The sequence below is a fragment of the Trachypithecus francoisi genome, unplaced genomic scaffold, assembly GCF_009764315.1.
Source record: "Trachypithecus francoisi isolate TF-2019V2 unplaced genomic scaffold, Tfra_2.0 Lachesis_group14, whole genome shotgun sequence".
NCBI lineage: Eukaryota > Metazoa > Chordata > Mammalia > Primates > Cercopithecidae > Trachypithecus > Trachypithecus francoisi.
In genome coordinates, this window is record NW_022681459.1 from 512518 (window position 1) to 534615 (window position 22098).

The following is a 22098-nucleotide window of genomic DNA, read 5'->3' on the forward strand; positions in this document are numbered from 1 at the left end:
CACTCTCCCAAGACTAAACCAGGAAGAAGTTGAATCCCTGAATAGACCAATAGCAGGCTCTGAAATTGAGGCAACAATTAATAGCCTACCCACCAAAAAAAGTCCAGGACCAGATGGATTCAAGCTGAATTCTACCAGAGGTACAAGGAGGAGCTGGTACCATTCCTTCTGAAACTATTCCAATCAATAGAAAAAGAGTGAATCCTCCCTAACTCATTTTATGAGGCCAACATCATCCTGATACCAAAGCCTGGCAGAGACACAACAAAAAAAGAGAATTTTAGACCAATATCCCTGATGAACATCGATGCAAAAATTCTCAATAAAATACTGGCAAACCGGATTCAGCAGCACATCAAAAAGCTTATCCACCATGATCAAGTGGGCTTCATCCCTGGGATGCAAGGCTGGTTCAACATTCACAAATCAATAAACGTAATCCAGCATATAAACAGAACCAAAGACAAGAACCACATGATTATCTCAATAGATGCAGAAAAGGCTTTTGACAAAATTCAACAGCCCTTCATGCTAAAAATGCTCAATAAATTCGGTATTGATGGAACGTACCTCAAAATAATAAGAGCTCTTTATGACAAACCCACAGCTAATATCATACTGAATGGGCAAAAACTGGAAAAATTCCCTTTGAAAACTGGCACGAGACAGGGATGCCCTCTCTCACCACTCCTATTCAACATAGTGTTGGAAGTTCTGGCTAGGGCAATCAGGCAAGAGAAAGAAATCAAGGGTATCCAGTTAGGAAAAGAAGAAGTCAAATGTCCCTGTTTGCAGATGACATGATTGTATATTTAGAAAACCCCATCATCTCAGCCCAAAATCTCCTTAAGCTGATAAGCAACTTCAGCAAAGTCTCAGGATACAAAATTAATGTGCAAAAATCACAAGCATCTTATACACCAGTAACAGACAAGCAGAGAGCCAAATCAGGAATGAACTTCCATTCACAATTGCTTCAAAGAGAATAAAATACCTAGGAATCCAACTTACAAGGGATGTAAAGGACCTCTTCAAGGAGAACTACAAACCACTGTTCAGTGAAATCAAAGAGGACACAAACAAATGGAAGAACATACCATGCTCATGGATAGGAAGAATCAATATCGTGAAAATGGCCATACTGCCCAAGGTGATTTATAGATTCAATGCCATCCCCATCAAGCTACCAATGAGTTTCTTCACAGAATTGGAAAAAACTGCTTTAAAGTTCATATGGAACCAAAAAAGAGCCTGCATTGCCAAGACAATCCTAAGTCAAAGGGACAAAGATGGAGGCGTCACGCTACTTGACTTCAAACTATTCTACAAGGCTACAGTAACCAAAACAGCATGGTACTGGTACCAAAACAGAGATATAGACCAATGGAACAGAACAGAGTCCTCAGAAATAATACCACACATCTACAGCCATCTGATCTTTGACAAACCTGAGAGAAACAAGAAATGGGGAAATGATTCCCTATTCAAAAAATGGTGCTGGGAAAATTGGCTAGCCATAAGTAGCAAGCTGAAACTGGATCCTTTCCTTACCCCTTATACGAAGATTAATTCAAGATGGATTAGAGGCTTAAATGTTAGACCTAATACCATAAAACCCTAGAAGAAAATCTAGGTAGTACCATTCAGGACATAGGCATGGGCAAGGACTTCATGTCTAAAACATCAAAAGCAACGGCAGCAAAAGCCAACATTGACAAATGGGATCTAATTAAACTAAAGAGCTTTTGCACAGCAAAAGAAACTACCATCAGAGTGAACAGGCCACCTACAGAATGGGAGAAAATTTTTGCAACCTACTCATCTGACAAAGGGCTAATATCCAGAATCTACAAAGAACTCAAACAAATATACAAGAAAAAAACAAACAACCCCATCAAAAAGTGGGTAAAGGATATGAACAGACATTTCTCAAAAGAAGACATTCATACAGCCAACAGACGCATGAAAAAATGCTCGTCATCACTGGCCATCAGAGAAATGCAAATCAAAACCACAATGAGATACCATCTCACACCAGTTAGAATGGCAATCATTAAGAAGTCAGGAAACAACAGGTGGTGGAGAGGATGTGGAGAAATAGGAACACTTTTACACTGTTGGTGGGATTGTAGACTAGTTCAACCATTATGGAAAACAGTATGGCAATTCCTCAAGGATCTAGAACTAAATGTACCATATGACCCAGCCATCCCACTACTGGGTATATACCGAAAGGACTATAAATTATTCTACTACAAAGACACATGCACACGTATGTTTATTGCGGCACTATTCACAATAGCAAAGACTTGGAATCAACCCAAATGTCCATCTGTGACAGACTGGATTAAGAAAATGTGGCACATATACACCATGGAATACTATGCAGCCATAAAAAAGGATGAGTTTGCATCCTTTGTAGGGACATGGATGCAGCTGGAAACCATCATTCTTAGCAAACTATCACAAGAACAGAAAACCAAACACCGCATGTTCTCACTCATAGGTGGGAACTGAACAATGAGATCACTTGGACTCGGGAAGGGGAACATCACACACTGGGGCCTATCATGGGGAGGGGGGAGGAGGGAGAGATTGCATTGGGGAGTTATACATGATATAAATGATGAATTGATGGGTGCTGACGAGTTGATGGGTGCAGCACACCAACATGGCATAAGTATACATATGTAACAAACCTGCACGTTATGCACATGTACCCTAGAACTTAAAGTATAATAAAAAAAAAAAAAAAAAGACACTACCAAAATTTTGGCGTTATCTCAAAGAAAAGTATACAGAATTTCCTGAAAGCTTATTGAAATTGTCTGCCTCTTCCAACTACATATGTGTATATGTCCCAGCTTTCTTCATCTACTTCAATCAAAACAAAATATCTCAACAGATTGAATAAAGAAGCAGGTATGGGAGTCCAACTATCTTCTACTAAACCAGACATTATAATGTTAAATTATATTAAAACATAAGTGTTAAAATGATATCAAACCAATGGCAACCTTCTCAAAGTTTTGAAAAATATAGATTTTTAAAAATAAGTAATATATCATTTATGACAGCATGCAATAGGTTTATCTTTAAATAAATTGACAAATAAATACGTTTTAATTTAAATTTAAATTTCTAATTTGATAAATATAGGTAGATAGATTATACATAAACTGAAGTTAATTGGGTCCTCAACAATTTGAAAAATATAAAAGATCCTACATGCAAAATCTTTGAGAACCATGATCTAAAAGAAATGCACGGCCAGGCATGGCCAGTCGCGTTGGCTCACGCCTGTAATCCCAGCACTTTGGGAGGCCGAAGTGGGCGGGTCACGATGTCAGGAGATCAAGACAATCCTGTCCAACATGGTGAAACCCCGTCTCTACTAAAATACCAAAAATTAGCTGAGTGTGGTGGTGCACGCCTATGCTCCCAGCTACTAGGGAGGCTGAGGCAGCGGAATCACTTGAACCCAGGAGGCGGAGGTTGAAGTGAGCTGAGATTGCACCACTGCACTGCAGCCTGGGTGACAGAGCGAGACTCCATCTCAAAAACAAAACACAGGAAAAAAAAAGAAAAAGAAAAACAAGAAATGCACATGCCAGTCCTCAGACAGAGGTGTTTATTACAGCACTGACCACAGGGTTAGCCTACATATTGACGACCGTGTGACTAGATAAATAATAATTATAATATTTTATGCAGGATTTAGCATATCCCCTTGTTCTAAATGTTTTGCTTATTATATGATTAAGTCATGTAACCGTTACAACAAACTTATGAGGAAGACATGACTATTACTTCCATTTTATAAATGAGAAAGGGAGCCCCGAGATGTTCATGACTTGCTGGTAAATAGTGAAGGCCACAATTTAAGCCCACAGTCTTACATTAAAGTCTATGAGCTTAATCACTCTGCTATGGGAGTTCCTCTAGAGTGCGGTATTTGAATGGAGCAAAGCAGCATGCAACAGTGAGAAACAATAGGTGAGGACGGCATAGCCTCGCATGAGTAGATGCCTTACAAATAATGTCATTTTTAAAAATGTGGGAAAAGGGGGTGGTTTGTATGGTAGAAATAAAGAGATGATCAAAGTATGTCACAAATCACAGTTTATTGCTATATAATATGGTTTGAATGTCTATCCCCTCCAAAATTCATGTTGAAATCTAATTGCCACTTTAATGGTATTAAGAAGTAGGATCTTTTTTTTCTTTTCTTTTTTTTTTTAAAAATGGAGGCTTGCTCTGTCATCCTGGCTGGAGTGCAGGGGCTCAATCTCAGCTCACTGCAACCTCCACCTCCCCGGTTCAAGCGATTCTCCTGCCTCAGCCTCCTGAGTAGCGGGGACTACAGGAGCCTGTCATCGTGCCTGGCTAATTTTTGTATTTTTAGTAGAGATGGGATTTCAGCATGTCGGCCAGGCTCTTCTTGAACTCCTGATCTTGTGATCCACTGACCTTGGCCTCCCAAAATGCTGGGATTACAGGCATGAGCCACTACACCCAGCCAAGAAGTGAGATCTTTAAAAGTGATTAGGCCGTGAGGGTCGGGTGGAATTAATGCCATTATAAAAGGGCAAGTTACACCCCAGTTTGTCTTTTTTCCTCCTACCTCCCACCATGTGAAAACATGGTGTTCCTCCCCTCCTGAGGATGCACTGTTCAAGGTACCATCTTAAAATCAGAATCACCAAACCAATAGTGCCTTCATGTTGGCCTTCACAGCCTCTAGAACTGTGAGCCAAAGAATCTCTGTTTATAAATTACCCAGTTTGTGGTATTCTGTTACAGTAGCAAAAAATGGACCAAGACACCACAGAAGAAGAATTCTTTTTTTTTCCTTAGGTTCCTAATGCTTAAAGAGACAGAGAATAGGAAGAACAAATCTCACAGGGAGTATGCTTGATAGATGAGGTACATGGACCACATGGTGAGTGAGTTCCAAAATGACTGAAATCTAATTGCTCAATTAGGATGGAAACAGGCCTCTGTAGAAAGCAAAGTCCAGTTAAAGTTTGAGGTATATATTTATATAAGTGGTTCTCAGGTGAGACTGTCATGAGTGACAAAGCAGAGATCTTAGATTACAGGCAAGGTGACTGGTGCTGGCTTCAGAGATTAGCTCAAAGGCTCGCAGGTGTGGCTCTGTCAAGGCTGAGGGCTCAGTCTTCGGAGAAGCAGCTGACAGTGTAGCCCTGAGTCAGCATGTGTAGGGAGGTGGCTCACAGAGTGTAGACTACATGATCTTAAGCTCTCAGATTGTGTGTGTGTGTGTGTGTATGTGTGCGTGTGTGTGTGGATTTTTTTTTTTTTCCTTTTTTTTGAAGTCCAGTAGTTGAAATCAGTAATTCACATATGGCATATGATAAGGCCAAGGTTTGGTGTCACATTCCTGGGGGCAGGGGAAGATCACTCCAAGTTCTCACATATGGAGTAGGATAAGACGTCACATTTTTGAGAGGCTGAGGAAATACACTTCAAGTTCTTGTCACAGCAAAACATATATCACTCACATAGCAGACTACATGTTTGGAATCATTTCAAAGATACATGACAGGCGAGAATTGTATTGCTGTGACTTTATAGCAAAATACCACTTGTACAAATGTTGAAGACACATAAAATAGCACCATATATTTTCAAGGATAAACAAGTATCTCAATAAATGTGTAGAAGGTGAATTGGAAAGATATTTACTAGTTGCTCCAGACGACTTCTGGTGTGGAAAATAAATGGACTAGAAAACAAGTAGATGAAAAATATAAATAAAATAGAAAGTCACTTCACAAAATGATACTGATAGTATGCAGTGAACTGAATAATATTGTTAATTTAATTTTTATATCAAAGTTAGCAAGAACAATGAAAATTACATCTACCCAATTTCCCACCCCTCATAAAAACATAGCCTACAATTGTCTTGAAGAAAGAGATTCTCTTGTCTCTGCCATAGTGACAGGGATATGCCCAACTAACTGTGGAAAAGAGTCAGCTCTTTCTTTCAACCTTACTCATCAGCCTCACAGTCTGACTCTGTTTATGAGGCTCTCCTCCACCAGCCAGAAAGGATGACATGTCATACCTGCAAAACTTGTACAGCATCAACAGAATGAATCTTTCCAACAAGCCAGAACATTGACTATTGTGGCATAGAATATGCCCCACCCATTACTAAATCTAGATATCCTTTTATTACACCTTCTCATGATTTTCTTTTTCCTGGAAAACAAAAGTATTTCTTTCATAGTCCAGCTAGCATGATACATCAGCGAGTCAGAATTCTAGCTTTGTTGTACGGTTTCGTGAATGTCCGATCCTCTTATTTTGTATTTTTCTATTTCCTAGGTAAATCTGAGTATTTCACCCAGTTTTCCTTAACTAGGCATTGAAAACTCAGTTTTTTCTTACAAACCTTCATGTCTTCCTGCTCATTTGCACAGTCTTATCTTGCACCTTCTATAAAATGGAGAAACTTGACATTAAAATGTAATTTTTTTTTTTTTTTTTTTTGAGACAGAGTCTCGCTCTGTCACCCGGGCTGGAGTGCAGTGGCGGGATCTCAGCTCACTGCAAGCTCCGCCTCCTGGGTTCACGCCATTCTCCTGCCTCAGCCTCCTGAGTAGCTGGGACTACAGGCGCCCGCCACCGCGCCCAGCTAATTTTTTGTATTTTTAGTAGAGACAGGGTTTCACTGTGGTCTCGATCTCCTGACCTTGTGATCCACCCGCCTCGGCCTCCCAAAGTGCTGGGATTACAGGCGTGAGCCACCGCGCCCGGCCTAATTTTTATTACATTTTGAGGGATTCCCAGATAATTTTTTCTCCAATCTCCTTAGGTAAGGACTTCTTTACTATAGTTGCCACACACATCTATTACCCTCCCCAACTTCTACACAATTTTGGGGGGCATGCCTCCCTTCTCCCACCAATCAAGGAGCCAGGTATCTCTACCGAGCTGAGTAAATGTAGAAATCTTACTACTTCTAGTTGCTAGCACCAACATTACCTGAGGGGACTGATTCCTAGAGGTCAAAGACAAATGCTGGGTTTGGTGCCTGAGTTGGTTTTAGGCTTCATTTTCTTCCTGGCTTCCTCCTCCCTGGCACAGGTTCAAAGTTGTTTCTTTCCTCATAACTATATCTGAAAAAGCAAGGCCCATTCTACTAGAAGACCTTGTATTTTCCGTGGAGAATCCACAGAGTGAGCAGTTTGAAAGTGCAGATAAGAGGAGGGTTCTTCAGGCTGTGGCTGCTGAGTGAGTGCGAGGTGTTCCCAAATTGGTGCACGTATTTGTGGAAAGGAGACAAAGTTTCTAAGTCCTGAGCTGCACCCTTAATTCTTCACAGACATGTTGATTTTAAAGTTGAACCTACAACTACCTCCTTGCGTAGGGCCAAGCAAGCATGGTATTAAGAGAGGAAGACAAAGAATTGTGTTCCAAACATTCCCCAGGACTTCAGTTCCATAAGGTATCCTGTGGTCGAATTCATCTGTGGAAGTTGTCTGGTTCCTCAGTTTCACCCATTCTATGGCCAGCCCAGACTTCCCCAGGTAGGACTCATGCCCCTTCCTCCAGAAAGCAGGACTTCTCCTGTCCTAAATCCTCCATTCTCTCCATCTACCAGTTAAATAAATCCCAGGCAGTAGACAGAAAGTTCCTTGTCCTGAAGTATAATATCCATCCTTGTAAAATACTACATGGCCTTATCTTTATCCTCACATTTAGGAATTTCTAATATTTCTCCCTCTTTTGTTGCTTCAGGTGCCAAATAAAACAAAATGCTTCATCAAACCAATGACATACATCATGTGTCAAGTATCTGCCTCAAAGTAACTTGTTGCGTATTCCTTACTTCTGTATACAGGCTCACAGTTTCTTAGTATTTACTAAAAATCAGAATGCAATTCTTTAATTTTTTTGTTCCCCTTTTGTACATCATGTGTCACCTTTAATTCTTTGTTCATCCTAGTTACTATGAAATTTTTCATTTACTTGCTTTGTAGTTACTTTGAAGAGTAAAATGTAGATGAGATGCAGTATACTGTTAAGGTTTTCTAATACTACGGGGAGTGTTTCATTTGTTTGTAAAGTTAAGGCCATTGCAATAAATTTGCTCCTTAAAATTCTACTGACACTTGTTCTTAATATTTTTTAAGAGACAGCTGTTATACTGTTTGCAAACGTAATATTACCCCGGCGAGAAACTAGCTTTGTGCTTCTGTCATAAAAGGGACACAGGTTTGTTTTTTGTTTCTTTTTCTTTTTCTTTTTTATTATACTTTATTTTCTAGGGTACATGTGCACAACGTGCAGGTTTGTTACATATGTATACATGTGCCGTGTTGGTGTGCTGCACCCATTAACTCGCCATTTACATTAGGTTTCTAATAGGAAATGGAAAGGAGAGAACTACTGAGTCAAGTGCAAACTCCCCGCCAGGCAGAGAGCAGAACTGTCCTTGCCTGGCTCCCTCTGTACCTTCCCTCGTCTGGGCCCAACCCCATTCCACCCGCACCCCGCCCCAGGCGCACAGGCTGGGACTGATAGGCTGGGACTAAGGTGACAGCTGACTGCCGGGCGGAGTGCATGTCCTCCCACTGTGCCGGCGCTGAGCTGACAGTCCGCTGTCAAGGGAAGTGACAGCCGCAGCCGGCTCGCAGCCAGCGGCCAGACGCCCGCGGACCATGCTCTGCAGTCCGCAGAACTGGGGCGGCTCCTATCAGCGGGTCCGCGGGTGGCTTGATGCACAGGTAAAGTTCTCTGGTTCTTAGGGGAGAGGAGAGGCGGATCGTGGGGCCACTGTGGGTGCGGGAGTGGAAGTGGGGAGAGGTGAGTCCTCGAACCCTGGATGTGGACTGACGAGCCCTTGTTTGAGTAGCCATCACACACGGGACAGACAGACCCGCATACACACTCAATCCTGGAAGCAGAGATCAGAGATCAGGGTGGGTGCAACTTGAACCACAGGAGCTCAGTCTTGGTAGTGCTGGAGGAGAGGAAGAGGCATCTTTGTTTGAAGAGATAAGTAACTCCCCCATAAACAGAAAGGATGGGTGGACCTGTCATCGCCGAAGGGACACAGGTTGGAGGGGAATTCTACAACCAGTGAGTGATCCCATTAAAACCACAGAGCATTGGGGATTAATAATACTCAGTATGGATTTTGGGAGCCAGGTCTGGGGCAAATCCAGAAACTTCAGACACTTAATTGTGCTCTGCTCTTGCGCACTATACCTTATGCTTCTACAGTGGGAGTCAGGTGCTAAGGCGGTAGTCAGAGAAATGAACCCTACAGTTGTGTATCAGCAACAATTCCCCTAACAAGGGTTCCATTTGTTTCACTTATCATCACTATACAAGACATGGGCTTAGAAACAGCCCTGTTGTCCTAACAAAGAAAAACTACATAATTCCGATTCAGGGGCACTTGTTCTAATCCTGGCTTTTTCAGTAACTCTGAGTGTCAAATATATGTGACATCTATTCTGATCACATACAAAATGAAGCTATAAATTTATTTAAAATTAAGTTATATGTAAACTACTTTTATAAAAGTCTATAAAATAGAAGGGCTGAATAAGTTCCTTGAAAATGTGGAAAAGTTCCATCACTATAGCGTGCCTCTTTTTACTGTACCGTAGAGATGGCAGGCTCAATTGTGCAAGCTGGTTTAATATCATTAGTGTAACAGCCAAGGTGACCAAAGGCAGTAAATTATGAATTTGTAGTTGAAAAATTATAAAACTCAATTTTTTCACCCCAAATTCTACTTGATTCTTCCTCTAGTATTCAAACACTGTTTCCTTGATTATTATTCAACTTTGACAGCCTTCATAGATCAGGAATCCACTTAAACAAGGTTGAAAATACTCATTTTAATTTCATTTTGTATTTGTTATTTCCATGATGTCAAATTTTTAAAACAGTTGATGGTAGCCAAGCACAGTGGCTCACGCCTGTAATCCCAGCACTCTGGGAGGCCAGGCATGGAGGCACACTCATGTAGTCTGAGCTACTTGGAGGGGCTGAGGTGGAAGGATTACTTGAGCCTGGGAGATTGAGGCTGCGGTGAGCCATGTTCACTCCAGTTCACTGAAGCCTGGGCACATAGTAAGACACTATCTCAAAAAAAAAATTGAATGCTTCAAAATGTGAAAAAACCTCTGTCTACCTACATATTGATTTCATATTTTTAATACAACAGATCTCAGGTAAAAATCCCTATGTAACTAAAAGCTAAGAACATACCTTTCTAATTGAATTTTTGTGGCTAACATGGTGACCTGTGAATAGATGCTTCTAAATATTTTTTTGTGGGTAGTGATTAGCATCCATCCATTCATTCGGTCAGTCATCCAAAACATGTTCATTATGAGCTGGGCCCTGGGCCTTGAGAAACTGGAGATTTGTCCAGAAGCTAGCGATACAGAGATAAATCAGCTATAGTTTCTGTCTTCCAGTGGCACTAAATCTAGTAAGAGAGAAGCACCTTCCAGGAAATAATGAGAGAGTTGGGTAACATGAGGGTAAATTCAGTGAGTGCCAACCTGAAGGAGCTCTTAAGTCCTCCCTGAGGAGTATGTTAAGGTTGCTCTGGTAATACAGAACCTGTTTCAGAGCCTTGGACTGGAGTGAGAGGACAGAAATTACAAAAGGCACTGAAACCGGAGTAGGATTGAAGCACAAAAGCCAGGAGAACGGAGGCAGAAGCACGTGGGCAGTAGGAAAGGTGTAGGTAGTGAAAAACAGGGCTGCATGGGTACAGAGTTGAGAGCGTGGATTTAGAACTGGAGTAGAGAATAAACTAAGTGGTTTAGCTCTTGTTTCCAATACTTTGTTGCAAGACCCTAGGCGAGTTTCTTAAACTCTGGGTGTTAGTTTCCATTTCTATAAAATAGTGGTGACAGAAATTATTCCACCATAAAGATATTTTACATTTAGTGAAATAATGTACTTAGTACAGAATTTAGCACATTTTAAGTGATTAAAAAATGTAAGTTTTATCTGTCTGGGCGTGATGGCACACACTGATAATCCCAGCACTTTGAGAGGCTGAGAGGGGTGGATCACCTGAGGTCAGGAGTACCAGACCAGCTTGGCCAACATGGGGAAACCCCGTCTCTACTAACAATACAAAAATTAGCTGAGCCTGGTGGCAGACGCCTGTAATTCCAGCTACTCAGGAGGCTGAGGCAGGAGAGTCATGTGAACCTGGGAGGCAGAGGTTACAGTAAGCCAAGATTGCACCACTGCACTCCAGCCTGGGTGACAGAGCAAGACTCTATGTCAAAAAAATAAAAATAATAAAAATAAATAAATAAAATAAAATAAAAGTAAGTTTTTTTTTTTTTTTAAATTCTAGAAGTTTTTCCTCCTCCATGAGCATCTACTTTCATTTTCCAGTAACTTCCTCCACTATTCCCAAAATCCTCCTGTAAAATCCGCAAAGGAAGCTTCTGAAATTAGGCATTGTAGGATATTAGTAAACATAGTGATCTGTCACACAAACCATATTGCCATGAGGCCGCATCTCAACATTCAATCCAAGGAAGCTTGAAAACAGCACACTTTAGAACCCTGGCTGTGCTATGATCTGGTGGTCTAAATACTTCTTGTTCCTCTGCCATAATCCAGAAGTAACAGGACCTCCATTCTAGTGAAAATTACTCTTAAGTCAGCAATGTTGAGGCATGTTTATGGAATGTCTACTGTAAGCTCAATAGTAAATAAATACAATAGATAATAAAATAGCATAAACAAGATCTGTAGTGGACATGGGGACACACGAAATGAGAAACTCCTTTGGGGCCAATTGGGTGTGCAGACCAGAATTGCTGTCAGATTAAGAACAAATGAGTTAGAAAGATGATAAATATTTAATGGAGAAGATGGGAGTAAATTAGAACATTCAAAGATACTCAGAATTGTCATGTTCTATTTTTCTGCATACAAATTAGGATGTGCAATATATAATCAACTCAATGATATCCATAATATGAATTCAATAGTTATGAATGCATTGAAAAGTCATTGCACATTCTTGGTGCTTGGTAAGGATTAATTCCTTTCACCAGCCTTTTTTGTTTTGTTTTGTTTTTAAAAAAACGGGCTGCTATTCCTTCTGGGATGGTTGGACTTTACTGTGATTCAGCATAAGATACCTGATTCACATCTAAGGAGGCTATTTACCAGAATATATACAGGGCATCGTGTAAGATGCTTTCATATGAAAAAACGGTCCTAGAAGGAATGTTAAACCAAATACTGATTTCTCAGTCTGCTAAAGTAGCCATCTGCAGTAGCTTTGCAAGGCTTAGATGCCTAAAACAACCATATTACTTAGTTCATTATTCTTTGTGTCAGTTGGATTGTGTCCTGGTTTGGGTCAGCTTGGCGGGTAACTCCTGCACTCTCTTAGCATAGGATTGTTGCAAGAACTAAATACAGTGACAGTAATTCTACAACGATTGTAGAATCCGCTGGCAGATGGCTGGTAGCCAGATAATCTAGAACCACCTTATTCCTATATCTGGCAGTTTTCAAGCAATTGGCCTGGTAATAGAGCATCAGATGAGTGCCTTAGTTCTCCTCCACAAGATCTGTCATCCTTCAGCAGCCTAACTCCAGCTCAGTCACATGGTGCACTCAGTATTCTAAGCACAGCATTGAGGCTTTTTGAGGCTTAGAATTGGAGCTCTTTCAATGTCACTCCTGTTGTATTTCTATGACCAAAACAAGACACAATGCCAGCCCAGATACAAGGGGTGGGAAATAGATTCCACCTCTTGATGGGAAAAGCTGCAAATAATTGGTAGCCATTTACAATTTTCCACAGAAATATGTGTTTTGGATATGAATCAGATCCTTGCATTGGTGGCAAATTATCACTTTAGCAACCCCCTATGAAATTTGAACTTATGACATAAAATACATCCTCCAGGTTAATTAGAGAATTTTTAGAACATTTTTTCCAATAATTTGTGTACTTATATTTTAAAAATATATTGGTAACAATAGTGATGACGATTTTATTGCTCATATATTTGAGTCATTGTTTTGGGCTAATGGCGTAATAAGTATTTTATATTTATCACTGTATTTAGTTCTTGCAAAAATCTTATAATGATAAATGCCATTTTGGTAAATTGTATATATCTTACATGATTAATATTATATAATTTGTTATAACACAGAGAACAGATCTGGCGTCAAATATATTTTCTCATCTCCACTTTGGGCATTTTGTTGTATATGACAAAATTTGGATTTACTCATTTCTTCTAGCTTCAGAATTTTTTAAATTGGTAAATACTGATCATGGAATCAGAATTGAGTTAGAGAAGATCACTAGAAAATTTCTTAAATGTTAGACAGTTTCTAAAAATCAAAATTAACTTGGTGACTAGTCTTAGTTTTTAAAATGCAAAGAGATTAATGCTGACTATAAAAACAAAAAATGGTTGTTTTTGAGACCTCTCTTTTTAAACCTCTTTTCTCTTAGTTAAACCAACATAGTAAATGGGAAAGCTTTATGGAAATGTTATAACCCACCCCAAAATAACATGTAATTGTGACAAATATGTAATTGTGTATATAATTTTAAAAATATGTAAACACATACAGAAGTACACCAGATAACTATTATATTCTCTTATTTTTCTATTTTTCAGAAAAAGAAAACTATCTTTAGCAATTTAAATGCTTTACATTTATCTTATATATACATATACATATATAATACATATGTGTATAAATTATTCATTTATATTATACTGTCACATAATTGTATTAATTGTAAATAGCCAATATGGGCTATTAAGTTCAACGAACTGTCCCTCTGTATGTGAACAAATATATATGTACACATAAATGTATATGTACGTATATTGTATATGTATATATTGTATATAAATACATATAATTGTAAATTTACAGTTCTAAAATCTCTCTATGTATGTATATGTACATGTACCTACAATTTTCCTTTCCAACATGATTTATTGCTACACACACCATCGCAATGTTGAGAGAAATCCTGAAATTCCTCTAGTCCAACCACCATACAAGAATATCTTCACTTAACTATACTTCTTAAGAATTATAACAACATATCTGCAACTATTAGTAGAATAAATAATTTCAGGTTTACTTTTCTGACAAAACATATTTCAAATGTAAATTAAAAATATTTGCTTTATACACTACTCTCTGTATTTTTTCTTTTCAGAAATGCAGTCCAGAGAAAAGTGCCTCATTTTTCAGTAAAGTGACATATTCCTGGTTTAGCAGGTAGGAATTTTACTAATATGTTTGTAGCATTCCACACTGAAAAAGATCCCAAGGGAAATGACATCTGAATTTTCTTTAATCTCAGTGTGAATTGTTGTACAAAGTTGTCTCATATTACTTATTACACAGAAATCATAGGTAAAAACATACTAAACAGTTCCACAGATAACAGTACTAATATTCCTCCAATATGTCTGTCCCTTTATAGAGTTTTCATCTCATTAGCACTAGGGAAGGACAGAAAAATGAACTTCTTTTTTAGCATCGAGTGTATGCTATCCACTTTGTGTTTATTATTTCATTAAATTCTCCCCGAAGTGCTATGAGAAAGGCATTTGCTTGAGAAAAATTTAGGCTCAGGAAAGGAAAGCATCTGCCCATTGATACTCATGTAGGAGTAAGTATGCGTTTTAAACCAATTTCTGATGAGTTCATGTTTCACGCTTTATTTTTGCTATGTCGTTCTACTTTTTATTAGAAATGCTCTCTTATATACTCATATATGCTACTATTAAAACACACACAAACACACCCCTAATCATTTTATAAGACATGTATTATGGGTTTCCTTATAGAATAATTCATCCATAATGTATGATGAGGGTTCAGAATTTCTTCGGGAGATATCATTTTGAACTTTGATTTTAACACGTAAATTAAATCGTATTGAATGGAAAGAGTTGATGTTTTCTTATTTTATAAATTCAGAAGCTTTCTTTAGAAATGTATTTCTTTTCCCCCATAACAGAAAGTCCATAATAATATGAAGTTAAATTTATCTTTCTAGCTTTATGCCCGTTGCTTTACAGTTCACGGAAACAAAATTGCTCAGTTTTATCTACAGATATGTTCCCACAGGTGGATTAATCTTTTAAAAAATGATTGGGTACTAGATGCCCCAAACTCTGCTAGTCTTTAAAAATGCAGAGATAAATGACTTAGTTTCTGTCTTCTAGGAATTCATAGTAGAATTAAAAAGATTATAGGCCGGGCGCGGTGGCTCAAGCCTGTAATCCCAGCACTTTGGGAGGCCGAGACGGGCGGATCACAAGGTCAGGAGATCGAGACCATCCTGGCGAACACAGTGAAACCCCGTCTCTACTAAAAATACAAAAAACTAGCTGGGCGAGGTGGCGGGCGCCTGTAGTCCCAGCTACTCGGGAGGCTGAGGCAGGAGAATGGCGGGAACCCGGGAGGCGGAGCTTGCCGTGAGCTGAGATCCGGCCACTGCACTCCAGCCTGGGCGACAGAGCAAGACTCCGCCTCAAAAAAAAAAAAAAAAAAAAAAAAAAAAAAGTATATCACCGGCCGGGTGCGGTGGCTCAAGTCTGTAATTCCAGCACTTTGGGAGGCCGAGACGGGCGGATCACGAGGTCAGGAGATGGAGACCATCCTGGCTAACACGGTGAAACTCCATCTCTACTAAAAAAATACAAAAAAAAAAAAAAAAAAAAAAAAACTAGCCGGGCGAGGTGGCGGCGCCTGTAGTCCCAGCTACTCAGGAGGCTGAGGCAGGAGAATGGCGGGAACCGGGAGGCGGAGCTTGCAGTGAGCTGAGATCGCGCCACTGCACTCCAGCCTGGGCGACAAAGCGAGACTCCGACTCAAAAAAAAAAAAAAAAGTATACCACCATTACCAAAAAGGGGACAAGGCAACATAAGCATAACCGACAAACACACATTTTCAGGAGTGTCATCTAATCGAGTTTGCACAACTAGGGACCATTTCAGGGATACCAATGCTTTCACTTAACATTTAAAGATGTGTAGGAGTGAGTAACGTGGTATCCCAAGTTAAGCAAATAAAATGTGAAAACCACATAATAAAAGGTGGGAAAGAACTGGCTGGGAAGTTTAGACATGGTGAAAAACTGTGGGTTCAGACTGAGACATTTTTAGTTTTTGAGATACATATGAAGCATCACATGAAAATGAGTTTGGATATGTGGCTTCCAGGCTTCGAATAAATCTTTGACCTATAGATATGGATTTGAGAGTCACTGACTAGAAGACAGTAGTTGAAACCATGCGTATGAATGAGATTGCCCAGGGGAAGAACCCATTGAATAGGTTGAACAAATGCAACATTGGCAATCCTCAGTATTTAAAAGGGAAGAGAAAGAGGAGTCTACAAAAAAAACTAAGTAAAGGTGTTCAGAATATATTATAAGAGAAATATCTGATGAAATAGTATGAGTGACAGGAAAGAAAAGAGAGACTGTCACGAAAGTAAAAAAATAAAGTGGTCAATAGGGCCAAATACTGAAAAGGAGTAAATTAAAATAATAACTAAATATTCTCCATTAAATTTGTCAACATGAAGATCATTGGGGAGTTTTTTAAAGCAATTGAGGTAGAAAATGTATATACTTGTGAGCAAATACTTGAGCAGAAGGGATTCAATTGTGATAAGATTTTCAAGTTACACAAATCTAGGAATCTCTTAAAGAGGATAGCAAAACTAGGTAACATTAAGCAGCACACTAGAAAAAAGAAAGCATAGCTAGAAATGTAAATGTGAGCTATTTACAGTTAATGTTTTTAATGCTTCAAATTTGTGTATGTATAGAAATGTTTTCCAAACCTGAATTCTGTTTATGGAGAAGTTGAGAGGAAGAGTGACATCTACCCCAGCTTTAAAAAATTCCAGTCTCGGGCTGGGCGCAAGTGGCTCACGCCTGTAAATCCCAGCACTTTGGGAGGCCGAGGCGGGTGGATCACGAGGTCAGGAAATCGAGACCATCCTGGCTAACGCGGTGAAAGTCTGTCTCTACTAAAAATACAAAAAATTAGCTGGGAGTGGTGGCGGCGCCTGCGGTCCCAGCTACTGGGGAGGCTGAGGCAGGAGAATGGTGGGAACCAGAGAGGCGGAGCTTGCAGTGAGCTGAGATCACCCACTCACTCCAGCCTGGGCGGCGGAGCAAGACTCAGTCTCAAAAATAAATAAATAAATAAAAATAAAAAATAAAAAACTCCAGTCTCATTTTAAAGTCATAGGTATCACAGAATTTAAGTAATGCAAATAAAATTAATTTTAAACAAATGTAGTTTCAAAGTTTGGTTATCAAACTATAAAACCTATACGCATATATATTAAATATTGCAAACATTATTTTAGCATTCCTGAAGAAGCTGAAATTAAGTTTAATAAGCAAGATAAGACACAGCAAATCTTCAAATATGACAACCAGCATTTTGAAATCATATCTTAAGTCAATCAAACAAACCATCAAGCTCTAACTGTGAATATCACATTTATTTTCTAGTTTAATTTGAATATCTCAGAATTAGATTACAAAATATTTTCATAGAATGTTGTTATCCAGAACTGTCATTGGCATGAATCTAATTCGATTTCTTATGTGGTGATTAAACAATTGTAGCAGAAACCTAACTATTGTACAAGAGAATGTCCCTTTGAAGACAAAGATGAATTGTATTCTCAGATCCATTTTTGGAGTTACAGAATAATGTCAAATTATTTCCTAGAACAAATTCAAGCATCAATAATTATATGAATAACTCAATTAAAATGTGCTCGGAAGACACAATAATTAAAAAATCATATACTTATGAGCCTTAATTCCTAAGACAATAGCTATCTAGATCATTGTGATGATCAAATAATTACCAAGCCTTTATTAGCAAATATAATCTGTCACCAGTGTATAATAATCATGGCCAGAGACATACACGGAAAAATCTAGTAAGAGTTTTCATAGGTCACAATCCTGTTATTATTTTAACTGGATACACCATTCAATATGTCCTTTTTCTCACATATTAAAAAATGTGTACATTAAACAACTTTCTCCCATCCTATAATTTTTGGCCAGATTGCTTTCTTTCCTTTTCCCATAACATAATACCTCTTTCCAGAAATGTTTTAAAAAGTGATTAATAGTAATAAAATTGATAATGCTACTATATATTTGCACATTCTAAGTATTCAAATATTACTCATCTATAAAAGTTATATTTCAGCTCATCTTCCTAACAGAATGCCATTGTTTTTCTATTCTCTTCACATGAGTTGGTTGAGATATTTATGCACACTTGTTAATTCTAAATGTAGTCAAAATTTTCTCTAAGATAATAACATTTAAGAGTGGAAATTGTATTCATCAGTTCTCACCCTGCTATGAAGAAATATCTGAGACTGGGTGATTTATAAGGGAAAGAGGTTTAATTGACTCACAGTTCCACAGGGCTGGGGAGGTCTCAGGAAACGTACAATCATGGCAGAAGGAGAAGCAAATACGTCCTTCTCCACCTGGCAGCAGGAAGAAGTGCCAAACAAAGAGAGAAAAGCCCCTTATAAAACCATCAGATCTTGTGCAAACTCACTCACTATCACGAGAACGGCAGCATGGGGGTAACCACCCCTGTGATCAGTTACCTCCCACCAGGTCCCTTCCACAACATGTGGGGATTGTGTGAACTGCGATTCAAGATGAGATTTGGGTGGGAACAAAGCCAAACCATATCAGAAGTAACACATTTCACTGTCTGCTTTTTGCTAAGTTAGCCCTGGTTTGTTTTACATATAAAACACCATCACCAGTCTCTGAAGTTCTTAATGTTTAACTGCCTGTAAAAATGAGAAATTAATCCTATTCTGCCCGCCTTGGGGAGTTGTGAAGAATCAAATTCATTGATGTGAATGTCCTTTGAAAAGAAACATCATTCTAAAAATACGAGATACATGTGTAAACTTTATTATCGTTTTAGGAATAAAGCCCACAGGTTGATGGGACCTAGTATATGTTACACATTTCACTTACTGAGAGGGCCAATTCTTGGTCCTTGTTGTTTCCCAAAAAGCTGCCTCAACATTTGATTTAAATAAGTACCATTTTCTTATCACTTCCTCGCTTATTCTTTTTCCAAACTCTTGTGTGGGAAGGTAAGGCCACCCATGTGATCAGAGTCTATTAGGAGAGGGCAAAAGATGGTGGAGGGGAGCACACATCTGTGAAAAAAGTCAAGGCAGTTAAACCACTAACCTATGAAAGTCACAATCAAGTCAGCTTAAGTGTCACTTTTAGACGCTGCATTATTTGGGGAAGCATGAAAGCAAGAGGTCACTTTTCCCTGAACCAAAACCGCTGAGTTTTGCACAGTTCTAACTCAAAATGCTGAGGCAGTAAATGTTATTAAAAATGCTTTTCTAAAAGTCAATGCAGTCTTATTTTGAAAATGAATATTTATTTTATGGAATGAAATAGAACTTAATATGACATGAAGGTAGTTTGTTGCTTAATATGTTTTTAAAAGTGCACTGCAGGAAAATGTCCAGCACATTTGAGCCAACAGAAACATGATTACGGAAAGTCCCTTCTTATTACATTTAAACCTTTTTGTTAGATATGAATTGTGGTAAGATATTATGTATTATACTAAAAGTAAAATAAAATCTAGTGGAATCTCTTGTTACCATAGGGTTTAAATTCATCCCAGAGGCAATCAATTGACATTATTTAGTAACAAGGCCAATGAAAGCAGTCCCAATTTGGAGTAGTTTAAGGCATTGTTACCGCCTCGTGGGCTAATACACTTTATACGGACAGAACTTAGGCCAGTCAGAAGGCTTGGATTTAAATATAGGTTTACTTTCCTATTGAAAAAGTCATGTCACCAAAGTCACAAACTATATCTGATTTAAATCACTTCAGAGTGCATTTGACTTCACGTAACAGAATAGCCAAATAATAATAGTTTAAACAAACAGGTATTTATTTTCTTATGTTATTGGAAAGAGGGTGTTGTTGAAAATAGGTTGTTGAGCTATCTCGGAAATGTTAGGAAAGGCCCAGGTTAGATTGGTCACAGTGGCTCACACCTGTAATCCCAGCACTTTGGGAGGCCAAGGAAGGCAGATCACTTGAGGCCAGGAGTTCAAGACCAGCGTGGCCAACAGGGCAAAACCCTGTCTCTACTAAAAATAGAAAAAGTAGCCAGGAATGGTGGTGTGTACCTGTAATCCCAGCTACTTGGGAGGCTGAGGCATGAGAATTGCTTGGACCCGTGAGGCAGAGGTTGTAGTGAGCAGAGACTGATCCACTGCACTCCAGCCTGAGCAACAGAGCAAGAGTCTGCCTTAAAAAAAAAAAAAAAAAAAGGCTCAGGTTTTTTCTGTCTTTCTGCTTCCCATCCTTATCATTTGACTTTTTATCCATAGTGGCAAAGATGGCTTTTATATCTCAAAGCATCATGGCTTCAAAGGACACAAGGGAAGGAGAAGGGAGGCAAAATGTTTTCTCATTTTGAAGTTCTGTGCTTTCATTTGAAAAGGAAAGTTCTTCCTAGCAGATATTTGCTTAGGTATTGTTAGCAATACCTAATATAATAATATAATTAATAATATAACTCAGTTATATTATTAATCCCAAGCAGAGGGTAATGAGAGTACCAGGACTGGTTTAGATCAATTATAATTCATAACTCTGTGGCTAAAATAAGACCTGACCATGAGTTCAAGAGATTTTCAACTGAAGACATACCAGATCCCTGTTAGCAGAAAGATGGTAGAGCAGAGCTATAGGTAAGTACAATTCATTCTCTCCACAGTAACTTCTGTGGTAAAACTATGCTATGCATCTTGTTTCCCTCCCAGTTTAGATCCACCGTTCTTGCATAATTGTTCGCAGTGTCACCCAGGATAAGCTCAATGAATGCAGGAGGGTGGAAAAACTAAGAGGCTGGTGGGGCCTTGCCTTGCTTCTTAAGGCATCAGTTCAGAAACTGCACTCTCACACTGGCTCATATTCTGTTGGTCATAAGGCCAAGGCCAGAGCTTATGGGATAGGGACAAGTACTCCACATCTAGTTGTACAATCTATAAAGTCAAGTGGCAAATTGTACAGAAAGTCCTAGTGGAACAGAAGAAAATTGCAAATTCAGAGGTTGGATTCGTTTCCCCTGCAATACAAACCTAAAAGCCAATGTGGGTACTTGAGTGGTCAGGGTAATATTCTACTGTGAAGGTTTGCTATTTAAATTTTAGGAAGTGAGGTCAAGTAGTGAATGAGCTGAGTGGTACACTTCCAAAATATAAGATGAATAAATGAAGTCAGTATTTTGCTGAATAATTGGATGTCTAAACAGCATTTATAAAAACTATAAATGATTATTGCAAATTATTGACCTCCAGGATAAAACTGTATGATTTTTTTAAACACGTAATCTCGTTATTGTATTTTAATCAATAAAATAATGTATAAATCAAAGAAAGAAGTAAATGCATGACAATTTATTTTTAACTAGATTATTTGTTTTACTATCTCGTTTACCTTACTTTTTCATCTTTAGAGTGATTACTTTAGGCTATAAGAGACCTTTGGAAAGAGAGGATCTTTTTGAACTAAATGAAAGTGATTCCTCCTACACTGTGTGCCCCATCTTTGAAAAACAATGGAGGAAGGAAGTTTTAAGGAATCAAGAGAGGCAAAAAGTAAAGGTAATTAATTACGAAGCTCTATTAAATCTTGAAGGAATTACTACCCGAAAACTAGACAAAGCTTTTTTCAAGTATGAGATACTATTATTAATATCAAAATTCCTAAAAGGTGAAATGACGATCTACTTTATAAGCATAATTCATTGTTATTGCAGTCCACTTCTGTCTTCAAACTACTCGACATTGCTTCTCTTTAATGTTCAAAAGCACATGTGTTGATATACATGCATATATCTTTGGCTCCTTACCAGTGGTGACAAAGATAGCTTCTGTGTCTCAGAGCATCATGTCTATTGGTCAAAGCAAATTATATGGTGGCCAAAATTAAAGTTTATGGG

At 38.6% G+C, this 22098-nt stretch overlaps 1 protein-coding gene across 5 annotated transcripts in view; it reads left to right on the forward strand.

Annotated features, from left to right (window-relative positions):
• Nucleotides 1-8471: 8471 nt before the first annotated feature.
• Nucleotides 8472-22098, forward strand: part of LOC117095597 (canalicular multispecific organic anion transporter 1-like) — a 97770-nt gene continuing 84143 nt past the window's right edge. For 2 of the 5 annotated variants that reach the window (XM_033232166.1, XM_033232168.1), the window contains exons 1-3: nt 8472-8762; nt 14240-14301; nt 21613-21760. In XM_033232166.1, the coding sequence (XP_033088057.1) occupies nt 8697-8762; nt 14240-14301; nt 21613-21760 (276 nt within the window). In that variant the 5' untranslated portion in view covers nt 8472-8696. The remainder of the gene's footprint in view (nt 8763-14239; nt 14302-21612; nt 21761-22098) is intronic. The other 3 variants (XM_033232167.1, XM_033232170.1, XM_033232169.1) reach the window with 3 other exon arrangements.